The following is a 14997-nucleotide window of genomic DNA, read 5'->3' as shown; positions in this document are numbered from 1 at the left end:
AGGCACTAAGTATAGGGTCATAGCTTTTCATGTTACAGTTGGAAATGGAGGCTCAGCAAAGCTACGGGACAGCATCAATGTGGCTCGGAGAGAGGCGGGCTCAGGGGAAATAGCCAGGTACTAGCTCAGCATTTAGAAGCTGATCCTCAGGGCATTGCTCCCTAAATATCCCCCAACACAGCACACTGAAGCTGGGTGTATGGGTGCTGGCAGAATCAGGGAGGAACCTAAAGGCTAGAGGAGGCTGCCTGGATCCTAACACTCTCACAGTTGAAGGGAGCAACATCACAGAGCCTAGTCATCCTTCCCAGCACACCTGGGATGCTCTACCTTAGCCACACCTCCAAGATGGAGAATTTATGAACTCAGGACTACAGCCTCATGAAAGAGATGGGGGTTTCCCTCTACATATGCAATCCCATGAACACATGCGTGACTTCATGGATAGGCTTGAGGTCCTGAGACTCTCCTGCCTTGGAGGCAGCCTCCACATCTCTCAGCCTTTTTAAGCCAGTGCCTATACTAAGAGAAGATCTGCCAAGGGTCAGGATAAGCGTGGTGATGCTCTGTGGCTGGCCTCTGGATCAGAGCCACTTGGAGTTTTAGATGAGGAGTGCCACATAGAAATCACATGAATTGAAAAACCCAGCCTCGGTCTCTCCCCAGCTTCCTCTCTGTAACTCGGGGACAATAGGCCGCCTTCGGTCCATCCTCACAGGCTGAGGTCAGGAGACCTGTGAGGAAATGAGTACCAGAGAGGCCTTCCCAAACTGAAAAGTGCCACATGTAATAAATGGATCCTTTGGATAATCTAGTTATAATAAAAAAAACTAGCTCCGGTAGCCCCTGCCCCCTGCCACCTGCCAGCCTTCAGGAGAGACGATGCAAACCAGCTGGCTGCCCGCTAGGAGTTGCTGAGAGTGGCGGGGGGGGGGGGGGCCGGGGTGGAGCCTAGGATGGCCTCTCCAAGGTGTCTTTGTATGCCCCTCACACTGGAGCTGGTGTGCAGCTCTGAGGGGCTGAGAGGCGAGGGACGGCACGGGCCCTTCTCGGTGCCTCCAGGGAGCCGATGCCATTTCTCCATTTGGTTTCTGTGTAGAGCTGGAGGCCAGCGTTGCTGTAGAAAGGTTGTTGTGAAGACCCCTTTAGTGACTCTTCTCATGAGGCCCTACTCATGACATCCCCGGGGGTGAACTTGAGCATCTTTATCCGTGTCCTCTTTTGGACACGGATAAAGAGGCGGACTCCTGGGTAGAAACATCGACAGGAGAGTGCACATCCACCTCTCCAGTGCTCTCAACTGACACCCAGTAGGAACGAGCTCATCCGGTCCTCGGATTGGGTTTCTCTGCATTGCTTATTAATCCAAGGAAGAAGGGCGGTTGGCGAGTGCCTGATTCTAAGACCGGAGCAGGGATGAACTCGGAACAGACTGAAGTGCCCTGCACCACGAAGTGTCCTGTTGAAGGGACACAGGAGTCAACCCCAACAGAGCTCCCCAAATGAAACCTGGGGCAACTTGAGGAACAAAATAAATAGCATTGTCTCTGATAAGCCAGGACATAAGACATGTACCCTGAATCACACTGAGCTTAGTAAAATGTCTGAATAAAGAATAAAGGGGTGAGATGGGAATAAAGATGGGGAAAAGGCGACTTTTCCTTGCAGAAGAGTTATGTGTGATGTGTGGGATTTGCCCCTGTACTGGTCAGGAAGTGGTGCCAAATACTCCCTTTACCCTTGGGTATGAGCAGACTTGGTGACTGGGCCCATGGACCAGAATACAGAGAGCAGGATGGAAGGGTGTGGGACGCTTTGGATTTACCAACTGTGGAAGGTTCGGACCCCCAGAAGAGCCCTGTGTCTGTCCCATGGCCCCTGTCTGGTGTGCTGTGAGGCTTCCTTGTCTCTGTAGCCTTTCTTGTCCGTCCCCAGTCCCATGACTCCTGCCGTGAGAAAGAATGTCAGACAAATTGAGGAGCAACAGGTCTCACAGTGTCTGAACAGCAAGGAGTCAAAGTTGCCACAGTCATGAGAAGCAGGGAAAGGCTGTCACAGACCAAAGAGGCAAGGGATATGTGACAACCACAGCAGCGAGCTGTTCTGAGTGGTACCTTAGACCGGAAACAGGGCATTAGCGGGACCTCCAGTGCAATTTAGCACGGTCCACTTGCAAATAAAAGGAATTGCCCTTCCCCCCCAACTCCCACTGTCCTGCTCTAAGTTGCTATTTCTGCTTTTCCAGTCTCTGCTTCCTTTGATGGAAAACAACACCTGAGGAGTCTGCCTGTGGTGAACAGCGTGGGCTATGTCCTTCGCTTCCTCACCAAACTGTGCCGCAGCCTCCTGTGTGACAACCTCTTCAGCCACCTGCCCTTCCCTGGGAGCATCGGTGCCTCCGAGAAGGCCCAGGAGAGAGAGGATGGGAGGACTGAGTCAGGTAAGGCAGAATTGTCCACCCCCACCCTCACCCCCACCCTGCCGGCTGCAGCCGCTCTCTCCTCAAGGTTGGCAGATGAGATAGCTGCTGAGGAGGGCTGCTGTCCTAGAGAGGCTTATACGTTCATCTCTCTGGACTCCCAGGAGGACTCCCGGCTGACCGGAACTCTGGAGTCCAGACTGTTTCCATCCTCTGCTGAATGTCAACGTAGTCTCTCAGCTCCTGAGAGCTGACATTTTAGCTTTTTGGCCTATATGCGTAGAATTTAGGCCATGACACCACATCACACCTTCTGACTTTCTTCCCCCTACTGTAAGGAAACTCTGGCTAATTGTTCACTGTTGATGAGCAGTTGAAGGACTCTGAAACCAAAGACCTAAACAGTCCCAAAGGATCTAGGCTGAGGGGCGGGTGTAGGCTTCCTGTCTGGAGAAGTACATGCCGGTCTACATGAAGAAGTTACAGAGCCAAGGACGTGACGCATGAGGCACTGTAGGAACTTAACTGGATCAAGGCATCAAATATGCCTTCCTTTGAGACCTGGTCTTTACCTCTTATCACAGTGGGAAGCGAGCAAAGGTTGAGCGCCTTGGGTAGCACCGCCACAGGAGAGCCCAGGCTGAAAACTGGCCAGTGGGTGGGGCACAAAGGCCAATGCCTCAGCATCATCTGCCTCTGCAGGTGCTCCTTCCTTCCTTAGTCACGGGTTTGCAGCAGTCAGCAAGAATCTCAAGGAAGAGCAGAGATATCTTGTTGTTGTTGTTGTTGTTTGGTTTTTCGAGACAGGGTCTCTCTGTGTAGCCTTGGCTGTCCTAGACTCGCTTTGTAGACCAGGCTGGCCTCGAACTCACCTGCCTCTGCCTCCTGAGTGCTGGGATTAAAGGTCTGCGCCCCCACCACCCAGCTTTTTCTTTATTTGAAAGTAGCATTGCTGATCTAGGAAACGCATGAGCAGAGGTGGGGGGGCGGGTGAGCCAGGGCCTTCATCTTTGTCTTTCTTTCTTTCCCTGTTGCTATGATCAACACAAGTGCAGCTGAAGGGAGAAAGTTTTGTCTCTGGCTCACAATTCCAGCACAGAGACCATAACAGTGGGGAAGCCAAGAAGGCAGGAGATGGAAGCGGCTGTGCAGGTCGCACTGGAAGTCAGAGAGCAGAGAACAATTCATGCAGTTAGGGCTCCACTCCCTTTCTCACTTTATACAGACCATAAACAGAGAACCATCTACAGCTGAGAAGGGTCTCTTCACATCAGTTAACACAACACCATCCCCAGCAGGCATGCCCTGTGCCTTAGGGTTTCTATTGTGGTGATGAAACACCATAACCAAAACGCAAGCTGGGGAGGGAAGGCTTTATGTGGCTCATACCTCCACACTGTAGTCCATCCATCACTGAAGGAAGCCACGACAGGAACTCAAACAGGGCAGGAACCACAAGGCAGGAGCTGGTGCAGAGGCCATGCAGGGGGGTGCTGTTTACTAGCTTGCTCCCCATGGCTTACTCAGCCTGCTTTCTTATAGAACCCAGGACCACCAGCCCAGGGCTGGCCCCACCCACCATGGGCTGGGCCCTCCCCGTCAATCACTAATTAAGAAAATGCCCTTCAGGCTTGCCTGCAGCCTGATCTTACGAATGTGGTTTTTTTTTGTTGAGGTTCTCTCCTCTCAAATGACTTTAACTTGTGTCAAATTGACATAAAACTACCCAGCCCACCCTGAGACCCACCCATCTCCCAGGCGGTTCTGATTCTGTCACACTGGCAACTAACTCTCACCATTACTAATCTGGATTCTAAAAACAACTTTCAAACCTACCTCTGTCCACAGCACTGTGTGAAAGCCCTGTCATGGCAAGGCATAGTCTCAGGAAAGCTCTTGAGGAATGAAAGCACAAATAATGAAAAATAAAGTTCCACCTGGAGGTCTTTACTCATAGACAGATTTAGAACAGAAGAGAAACTTAGAATAAAAATGACTATCTGTCCAAGCTGGTGTACAAGCACATTCCTGTAACATACCACCCAGGAGGTGGAGGCAGGATGATGGCGAATTTGAAGCAAGCCTGGGCTACACAGTGATGTCATCTTTAAAAAAAAAAATGAATGAATGAATGAATGAGTGAGTGAATGAATGAATTAATGAATGAGTGAATGAATGAAAGGCTGTAGCTCAAGCCAAAAGAGGAGAGTAGGGAAGGATTCATTTAGATCCTTCCAGTAGGGTTTCTTGGATACTGTCGGGAACCTGGCCCACAGTGTAGCTTTGATTCCACTTGGACCTTGAAAGAAGGGAGGCATTTGGCCTTTCCCATAATAAAAGTAGCTCAGTATGGTTAGTGCAGGTAGAGGCCGTTATACCTCTGTGTTGTTCTTCGTGTCTCTATGTGAGCTACAAAAGGTCCCCTCAATTCTCCGGTCCTGAACTTTCTACATTAAACAAGAAGTAGGGGGTGTGCCTAGGGTATCCTTTCTGTCCCCTCCAAACATAGTGTACTCAGAAACACATGGAGTTAATTTTCTATAAGATCTCGGCGTGAGCCTAGCGGAGAGAAATGGTTTCATTTCTCAAACCCTTTCCTCATGGCATTGATCAAACAGAGACCCCTAGGACATGGTCAGGAGGACACATTAATGCTTCCCACTGCTGCGGAAGTCCACATCCGTGCTTCCCACTGCTGCGGAAGTCCACATCCGTGCTTCCCACTGCTGCGGAAGTCCACATCCGTGCTTCCCACTGCTGCGGAAGTCCACATTCGTGCTTCCCACTGCTCCGGAAGTCCGCCCTCGTAAAGCAGCTCTTCTTCGACTATGGATGAGATTTCAGACAAATCTGGTGACTTTTCCAGTTCCTTTCATGTTACAAAATGTTCTTAATCAACAGCTAGTGTGCTCAGATTGGTGTGATATCTAACTTAGTTTCCTCAGAGAGCTTGCTGGTTTCCAGGTCGCTTATCCACAGTGGTGAAGGTGGGCGTGGTTGGTTTCTTTCACCAGCCCTTGGCCCCTCCCATACCCAGCAAATCCTGCTTGATTTCAGAACCCTTCATGGCAGCATGGGGGAGGAGAAAAGGAAAGAGGCCACTAGGCTTAACTTGACAGAACCTGCTGTACCATGGCACTGTGGTCCCTGTTTCTGGCAAGTGTTTGAAGCTGATTGCCATGTGTGGACTCTAAAGTGGGTTTTTTGGTCACCTTACCATCTGTCACCCATTTGCTCCTTGACAGGGACAAATATTTGCTGCTTTTTTTCTAATTAGCTGCCTACATTGCCTTTGGGGATCACCTCTAGTCTTTGTCTTTCTTTCTCTCTTTGGTCCTGGGATGTCATGGCCTTGACTTGAACATTCTAGGCAAGTATTAAAGCACCCCCACCGAAGCCCTTGGACTTTGGAGACAGGGCCTAGAACTTGTGGTTCTCCTGGGTCCAGTGTGGCGCGATCATAGGGGTGAGCTGTGCTAATGCCTGTCCTACAGCATGGACCCAAGGCACTTCTGCAGCTCTCTCCTGATGGCCATGCCTTTCTTGAGAAACACGCACTCTTGGTTTGCCACAACAATCTCAGCACGCAGGCTGAGCTCTGAAGGTTTATTCCTCTTTTCCTCTGCCAGCTGTATGTAGTCTCTCAGATTTTTCCAATGGGCTCGGATAGTAATTGAGTATATAGCGCAAGCTGCAGAGGACAGATACCAAACCATTCATGTGGTAAGGTTAAAGCCATTGGGAATGGACTGGGTACTTCTATATAATTTGGCTTCTGGTCAGCCTTTTGGTCAGCCTCCTCGGTCTTGTTCACATACTAGACGCTGTTAATCATTTACTGGAGTAAAATTGGACCCCATCCCTCACTGTGTGTGTGTGTGTGTGTGTGTGTGTGTGTGTGTGTGTGTGTGTGTGTGTCTGAGAGAGAGAGAGACAGAGAGACAGAGAGAGAGAGACAGACAGACAGACAGACAGACAGACAGACAATGATGCAGATCTTAGCATCCATGACACTCCAGCTGAAAAGAGACTTTGGGTACCTTTTGTTTGTATAGTTCTAGTAACATCAGGATCCTCTATGGTGTCAAAAGAGAAGAGCGTCTTAGTTACTTTCTATCGCTAATGCAACACCATGACCAAGGCAGCATCTATAAGAAAGCATTTAATTGGGTGTATGATTTCAGAACATTATAGTCCATGACGGCAGAACAAAGGCATGGTGGCAGGAACAGCTGAGAATTCACATCCCAAACTGAAAGCAGGAAGCTAAGAGCACACTGGGAGTAGCATGAGTTTTGAAACCTCAAAGCCCAGAGTGACACACCTTCTCCAATAAGGACACACCTCCTAATCCTTCCCCAACAGTTCCACCAACTGGGGACCAAGTGTTCAAACACATGAGCCTATGGGAGCCATTCTCATTCAAACCACTACAAAGAGTTCCACCATCTTTTTTCCACAAGGCTTCCCTGGTGCTCTTATACTTTTGTTGGTATATGATGGCCATTGTCTTTCAACCTGAGCCCAAATCAAAACTAAAAGAGTCTTGTGTTGATGTCTTATCCCAAAGGCCAGCAGCCTTTCCCACAGATGAGATCTGGTTTCTTTCTGAATCAACTGTTGATGTTATTTTTCTAAAACAGTGTTGTTTCTCTTAGCTTATTTCTTAACCTATCATACAAATAATTGAGATTCTTTTATAACACAAGGCTTCACAACACAACCTGAGCAGTTTAAATCTGTTCTTAACCCTCTGTGCTATTTTGTCTTTTTCCCAGCAAACATCCCAGCAATACTTGTGCTTTGCAGCTTTCCACAGCTCCACTTCCTTCCTCCTGATCTTCCTTGGACCTCTATTCATTGCTGAATCCCCTGCTTCTTCTCCTAACTCCTCCCTCCTTGTCTGGCAGGAAGTCCAGCCCTATTCCCTCCCCTGCTCACTGGTTGGCTGTAAGCTGCTTTATTGACATATCAAGGGGACAATCGAGGAACAGAGTTCACACAACATTTAGACAAGAAATCAGAATTTAAACTACACAGTAACCTTATGCCTACAGTCAACTGTGAAGAGATGGCATTGGTTGTGTTCATGAGCCCTTTCTTGATTCTAGACAACTTATAAAAAAAAAACTGGTTGATCCAAATCAGCCAGTCTTGTGCCTCTGACTGCTCTAGAGCTGAATGCCTGCTGTGTGCTTTACTGACCAAGGTCCATTTTTAATTTTTCCTGCATTTATTTAGTGTGTATATGTATACAGCTTATTTAGGATATGCGGAGTGGGGGTGTATTGACTAGTTTTATGACAACTTGCTAGCTTCATCAGTGAGTGGAGAGCCTCAGTTGAAAAAAATGCCTCCATAAGATCAGTCTATAGACATGCCTGTAGGGCATTTTCTTAATTAGTGATTGATGAGGGAGGGCCCAGCCCATCGTGGGTGGTGCCAGCCCTGGGCTGATGGTCCTGGGTGCTTTAAGAAAGCAGGCTGACCAAGCCATGAGGAGCAAGCACTAAGCAGCACCTCTTCATAGCCTCTGCTTCAGCTCCTGCCTCCAAGTTTCTGTCCTGTCCTGGCTTCCCTCAATGATGGATTGCAATGTGGAGCTATAAGACAAATAAACCCTTTCTTTCCCAACTTGTTTGTTTGTTTGTTTGTTTGAGACAGGGTTTCTCTATGTAGCCCTGGCTGTCCTGGAACTCACTCTGTAGACCAGGCTGGACTCGAACTCTTAGAGATCCCCTGCCTCTGCCTCCTTCTCAACTTGCTTTTGGTCCTAGTGTTTCATTGCAGCAATAAAAAACTTAACTAAGACAGGGGGTATGTGTGCATGTGGGTAAACATGTGTTCATGTGTATGGAGGTCAAAGGTCAACATTGGCAGTCTTTCTCAATTTCTCTCCACCTTTTCATTAAAAGAAAAGATTTGTTTTCTTCTTAATTGTATGCACATGTGTGTGAGTAGCGCAGGCCCCCTCAGGGTTCAGAGAGGGCATCAGAGAGGGCTTCAGAGATCCTGGAGCTGGTGACAGGAGGCTGTGAATTGCCTGGGATGGGTGCTGAGAACACAGCTATGGCTCTACAAAAGGCCAGAGCTGATTTCACTGCTGTGGTATTTCTCTGGCCTTGTCACCTTATTTTCTTAGAGTCTCTTATTGAACTTGGAGCTTATTAATTGGCGTATTAACGTGTGTGTGTGTGTGTGTGTGTGAAAAGTGTAAATGTGTTTGTGTATGTGTGTGAGTGTGTGTGTTTGTATTGTGAGAGTGTGTGTGTGTGTGCTTGCACTAAGATTCTAACTCAGGCCCTCACACTTGTGCAGCAAGCTCTTTACCGACTGAATCATCACTCCAACCCCCAAATTTATAAAAAACCAAAAAGCATGGGAGCTGTTGAGAAAGCAGTCAGGACTGTGGACTGTCCCTTCAGCCTGCCTTCTCTTCCCACTTGGGTTCCCCATATGCTTTGGGGTAGAGGCTTGGCAGAGCTGCCAAGTGCCATGGAAGGTGGTTATGGAGCCTGCTCTCCTCTCAAAGCCCAAAGGGAATTCATTATTCTAAACAGCTGACTTCAGTCAAATCTGTCTTTGGTCCAACTTTCCAAGGGAGGAAAATCAACCCATAGCTTAGAACAAAGTCTCGGGCAAAGCAGAAACATGCTGGAGAGTGAAATAAATTCAGGTGTCGGGCATTAAAAATGATGCTGGTCCTGGGCCTCTCATTAGGACAGGGGAAATGTAAATGCACTAAAATGGGCCGGAGAGGAGTCAGGGTGGATCCCGGGCTGAGTAATCCAGCTGGGGGGGGGGGGGGCAAGCTAAAGGAGAAAAATCTATACTGGCCAGAGACTAAGTTAATGGAAAAATGTAATTGAAGTGATTGCTCTGCCTGTAGGTGGTGTGGCCTGGTGCCCTTTGAACCAGGAAGGCCAGGCATGAGGCCACCGAGGACCTAAGGGAAAACAAGAATTGCTTATCTCTAAGAAGGAGGGCGGGGCTGGACCTGGGAACAGAAAACTCAGTGAGCAGAGCCTCCTCAAGAGCTGCAGTGCAAGGGTGGGTGTTTGGTTTCTGCCACCTCTGAGTCCCTCAGAGGACACGGAAGGCCCCCTGCGCTCCACAGAATCTGACACGTGTTGGGAGCTGCAGCCTTCGGGAGCATAGGCTAAGCTGCCAGGGATAAGGACTCTGCACCCAGGTAGGATGAGAGGCACCTGTGTCTGTGTCTGAGTGGAGGGGAGACGCTTGAGCTCTTCCCCTCCTGGTCCTGCCTCCAGCTTCTCCCCTTAGGTCTCCTGCTCTGGGCTCCAGACTCCGGGCTTTTGTGTGTAGGCCTCCCTAGCAGGTATTTCACAGCTCTTGGAAGCTGCGCCCGGTAGGCTTCTGTCCAGCCTTTTCTACTTTGGCCTTTGAGACTGGGATCTGAAGTGCTGCCAGCACTTAGTGTAGGCAGGCCAAGCTGTTCTGGCTGAAGCCCTCTGGACACTGCCCAGGAACTAGGCAGAGCTGCAGAGGGCGAGACCATCCATGAGAAAGGCTGTGCCTCTCAGCCTGGGGCAAGGTAGCCTTAATGATTCTACCGAGGGCTCACTCGGTACAGCTGCTCCCTCAACTGGGAAGTTATGATTGATGTGGGAGGAATAAGAGGAGGTGGAGTGTGCAGGTGTGTGTGTGTTAGGCTGGAGAGTGGCCATGGTGGAAAAGCCTGTCTGTCTGGGTCTCTGGGTATCAGTGGCTGAAGAGGCATTTTGTGAGAGGGATTTTGCAGGTAGTGATCTTGCTGCATTTCAGGCCTTCATTAGAGGATCCTAGTAAGGTAATGGTTTGGTCTACTGAGGAAAATCAATGGTCCAGGCTTCCGTGGCTGTTCTCAATCAAGCGGGCGCCTAAGCACAGAAGGCTGCCGCCTGTTCTGCATGTCTGTTTTGCACACAGGTCTTTCTCCCTCGGTCTCTTGGGGTTCTCCTTGTCTCTCTTTCTTTTCTTTTCTTTCTTTCTTTCTTTCTTTCTTTTTTTTTTTTTTAAGACATCAGATCACATTATAGATGGTTGTGAGCCACCATGTGGTTGCTGGGAATTGAACTCAGGACCTCTGGAAGAGCAGTCAGTGCTCTTAACCGCTGAGCCATCTCTCCAGCCCCATTGTCTCTCTTTCTTCAGCTGCTTCTCCCTCTGGGGTTCTCCAGGCCTGAGAAGTGAGTGCTCTGCCCACAAGGATCTTGGAAAGGCCCCCCCTCACTTCCACCGTACCCCCCAGACCAGGGCGCCGGCAGAGGGAGGAACTGTTTTCCTCAAGCAGGGAGATTTAGGCAGTCAGGAGGTCCTGCCTGTTCCGGAGTTTTCTTTGGCTTCATCCGTGTACAGGCTTTTATGACCCAGCAGCCGCGGAAACCACAGTCCCCAGACAGACCCATAAGAAACACAAAGCTCTCCAGAAAATTCCCCCAGACGCCCCACCCCCAAAGGGACCTCGTCAGATGCCCTTGTGGGTGCGCAGAAAGCTAGTTTATCCGTTCTCCGAAAGAGACACAACGATTTACACGCGGCTTCTCTGGGCTCTGGGCGCCGGGGCTCGAAAGGTACCCGAGGCCCGCCTCTGCCCAGCTGGCACTTTCCACAGCGCCCCCGCCCCCCTTTCTCCCGGCTGCATTCTCTTCGCTGGGGACAGACAGCTTATTTCTCATGAGAAGGAGCTTTGTGAGGACCCGGGAGGGAATAGGCACCAGCCGCGTTTCCTGGCGGGCCTGTGGTTTTCCAGGTCTGTGTGGAAGGAAGGTGCAGCCTCTGAGGAGACTTGTTGTGGACGATTCTAGGTCTGCTGGCCCCATCTGCTGTTCACACACTGGTCTGCCGCAAAACCGAAAGTAGTTCTCTCGGCCAGTAAATCGCTCTCCTTTGTTTCGCTCACTTTAAATAGAGGATTCAGATGATAACTGTACATCACAGTGCGGTTAAGGTTGTAGGCCACTGGAAGTTTCTGCATACTGTAGCCCATCTACCTCTCTGGTTAGTGGCGCACGCCTTCAATCCCAGCACTTAGGCAGAAGCAGGTGGATCTCTGTGAGTTCGAGGCCAGCCTGGTCTACAAAGTGAGTCCAGGACAACCAGGGATATTACACAGACAAACTTTGCCTCAAACAAACAAACAAACAAACAAAAAGAGTAGTCACTGTATCCGGCAGTTATTTTTTATATTAAAGCAAAAGCAATTGGCCTTAGATATGAAAGAAGTGTCACACAATTAATTAGTAGCACGGTGGCCTAGCTATGGGGGAGATTGTAAGATTCCTTGGGAAAGTTTTTTGGTTTTTGTTTGGTTGGTTTTTTTGGTTTTTTGAGACAGGGTCTCTCTGTGTAGCCTTGGCTTTGTAGACCAGGCTGGCCTCAAACTCACAGAGATCCATCTGCCTCTGCCTTCCAGAGTGCTGGGATTAAAGGTATGTGCCACCGTGCCTGGCTCACTTTATTTCATTATTATTATTTATGTGGCTTTGTACATGTGAGTGCAGTACCAATAGCGGCCAGAAGAGAGCGTAAGCAGACAGTTGTAAACCTCCCTTCCAAACCCACCCAGTGTGGTGCTGGGAGCTGAACTCAGGTCTTCGGGAACAGCAGTGCATGTTCTTAAGCCACCGAGCCATCTCTCCAGGACATTTTTCAATAAGAGGCTCAGTTACTGGCTGTAGAAGACAGAGGTTGAATCTACCTCAATGGGTTCCCAATGCTAACGTGCCCCTTCCTCGTTTGTTTTGTTTTGTTTTTGTTTTTTACTGTGGCCGAATAATACAAACAGTACTGTTCACTCCCTTTCAATGGACTCACTCCTTCCTGACAAGCCTCTCTTTCATCAATGATGTCATAGTTTGATTTGCTCGTTGTATTTTGTGGATTTATATTAAAATACAAGATTATAAAAAATTAGCAGCCATGTGTGGTCATTTATACTCGTAATCTCAGTGTTTATCAGAATTGCTCTAAGTTCAATGCCAGCCTGAGCTACATTGTGAGTTCCAGGCTAGCCTGGGCTACTGAGTGAGAGTCTGGCTTAAAACCACCACCAACGAAACTCATTTATTCATTCCTCGGCCAAACTGTGTCCTCCCAAATGATGTGTGTTTAAGTCTTAGCCCCTAGGACCTGTGAATGGGTCCTTACTTAGTCGATGAGTTTCCCTTGGATTGGGGGATATTTCAAAGCAGAAGGAGACAGGAGTGCAGACATTGCCCACAGGGAGACTGGAGGAATGGCCCTGCAGGCAAGGAACGGCCAGGTCTGAGTGACCACAGAAGCCAGTGGCGGTGAGAAGGCCCCTCCTCTACACTGAAGGCGCTTAGCCCTTCTGCCTCCTCCACGGCACACTTAGCGCCTCCAGAGCCCTGAGAGGATAATAACCGTTGTTTGTGACCCCTGTTTTACCTAAAGCTGTGGCCTGTCCTGCCTGAAGGACACATTTGACACCAGGGAATCGCCACAGCAGTTGCTCAGTCTTTTTCAGGCTTGTAGCATGGTCATGACCTCTGGTCTCTTCACATGCGGTGTGCTGGGTAGCACTCCAGCTGACACAGATGAGGGAAGGTAGTGTTTTAATCAGGCTCAAGTGGACCTGTTGTGTCAATCCTTTGCTTTCTATTTCTTTGTGGCACTGAAAGTTAAAACTAGAAGTCCTGCTCTTACCAGCCATGTGCTGCACCACTGGGCTGTGTCCTCAGTGCTCCCCCCATCCTGTTTTTTTGTTTTGTTTTGAGGCAGGATTTCACTAAGTTGCCTAGGCAGGCCTTGAACTTGGCAGTCATTTTACCTCAGAACCCAAGTACCTGGGGTTCCAGGCCTCACCCCCAACACCCGTGCATGTGAACATGGTGTCCATTCATGTCCGTTCTCAAGCCAGGTGTGAGGTGCAGGGACACGCCCCCAGAGTTACCCACCTAGGCAGGACTTTGGAAGCACCAGTGTCCCTTGGAGCGTGCCCTGGCTCTGAGGTCATCTTTGTCTTTTGACGGAGTCATGCAGGTCTCAGCCTGGAGGTTGGTGTGTATTACTTTACTCTCCCCCGGCGTCATCAGCGGGTTTTAAGCCAATTAATGGGGGTCCTCGTGCTCCCCGTTCCTACAGTTCACCTTTGGAGAATGGTTGTCCATTTGCTTCTGTGCTTTCCAAATTTAGATGGCTGAACTATCGTGCCTTCTCTATAGCAGACTATCAAGACAATCCGGGTGCATCGTAAACAATACTGTCTCCTTCTTGTCTCCATAGCAACGCTTGTCTTGAACACTTCCTGTTAACAGAATCATTGACTACGTGATCCTTTGTGACTGCTGCCTTTCCCTGAGCATAATGCTTCAGGGCCCGTCCATGTTGCAGCATGCATTGGTGCTGCAGTGAGCATCTGTGCTGTGGCATGCATTGGTGCTGTGGCCTGTATCTGTGCTGTGGTATGCATCGGTGCTGTGGCTGGCATCTGTGTTGCAGCATGCGCCCACGTTGCAGCATGCATTGGTGCTGCAGTGAGCATCTGTGCTGCGGCATGCATTGGTGCTGTGGCCTGCATCCGTGTCGCAGCTACATCCATGTTGCAGCACGCATTGGTGCTGCGGTGAGCCTCTTGCTGCAGCATGCATTGGTGCTGTGGCCTGCATCTGTGTTGCAGCATGTGTCCGTGCTGTAGCATGCATTGGTGCTTTGTTCTCTCTATGCCGAGACAGTTCTGTCGTATAGGTATAATCCATCCATCAGCTAGTTGCCGCTTGGATCACTTCCGTCTTGGAACAATAGTACCATGAACACGTGTGCACAAGTTTTTGTATAGACAAATGTTTTTATTTCCTTTGAGCCATGTAGCAATTCTACCTAGTGTGTCTAACTGTTTTCCAAAGCGGCTAAGCCTCTTTTTAGTCATCAACTGTATGCGAGAGCTGTAATTTCTTTGTAGCGCTTGTTATCCGTTTTGGGGGAGCTTTGTGGTGCTGAGAGGCCTTGAGTGTGTTAGGCCACCAGTGTTTCTCCTGCCCCTTTGATGATGCCGCCTGTCCTCGGAGTGGGAAGCGGGACGCCACTGTGGTTTGGATCTGACTGATGGCGGAGGAGGGTACTGTGCCTGACTTATACAGAGTTGTCTTTTCACGTTGAGTCGTCAGGTAACGGTCTAGACTCAAGTTCCTTATCAGCTGAGAATCCTCTCCTGACTCGTGGTTTTGAGTTCTTAATGTGCCTTTGAAGAAGAAACGTTTTCAGGTTTGATGAGATCCAGTTAGATAAACTTTGGTTTGTTGTGGCTCACGTCAAACCTTTTTTTTTTTTTTTTTTTTTTTTAAGACAAGTTCTCATTGGTAGCACTAGCTGGCCTAGAGCTTAGAGTCATCCACCTGCCTCTGTCTCCTGAGTTCCAGGGCTTGAGGCACGTGCCACCACACCCAGATCATGCCGAATCTCAAGAAAACTTTTCCAAATCCAAGACTGTGCTTGCCTCGTACATCTCTTCTTAAGGCTTTTTTTTTTTTTTTTTTTTTTTTTTTTTTAAATTCATTTTGAGTTGATTTTTCCTACAAGGTAGAGAAAGGTCGAATTCCATTATTTCTCGTGTGGTG

General features: G+C 49.1%; 1 protein-coding gene across 1 annotated transcript in view; it reads left to right on the top strand.

The window, feature by feature from the left end:
* The window catches only part of Scml4 (Scm polycomb group protein like 4), a 47865-nt gene that overhangs the window by 19247 nt on the left and 13621 nt on the right, over nucleotides 1–14997 (top strand). Inside the window, exon 4 of the mRNA XM_051164163.1 lies at nucleotides 2246–2440. Within this exon, the coding sequence (XP_051020120.1) occupies nucleotides 2246–2440 (195 nt within the window). The remainder of the gene's footprint in view (nucleotides 1–2245; nucleotides 2441–14997) is intronic.

The sequence above is a fragment of the Acomys russatus genome, chromosome 21 (assembly GCF_903995435.1).
Source record: "Acomys russatus chromosome 21, mAcoRus1.1, whole genome shotgun sequence".
Classification (NCBI taxonomy): Eukaryota; Metazoa; Chordata; class Mammalia; order Rodentia; family Muridae; genus Acomys; species Acomys russatus.
Note: the sequence above shows the minus strand (reverse complement) of the source record. Positions and strands in the feature narration are given on the sequence as shown.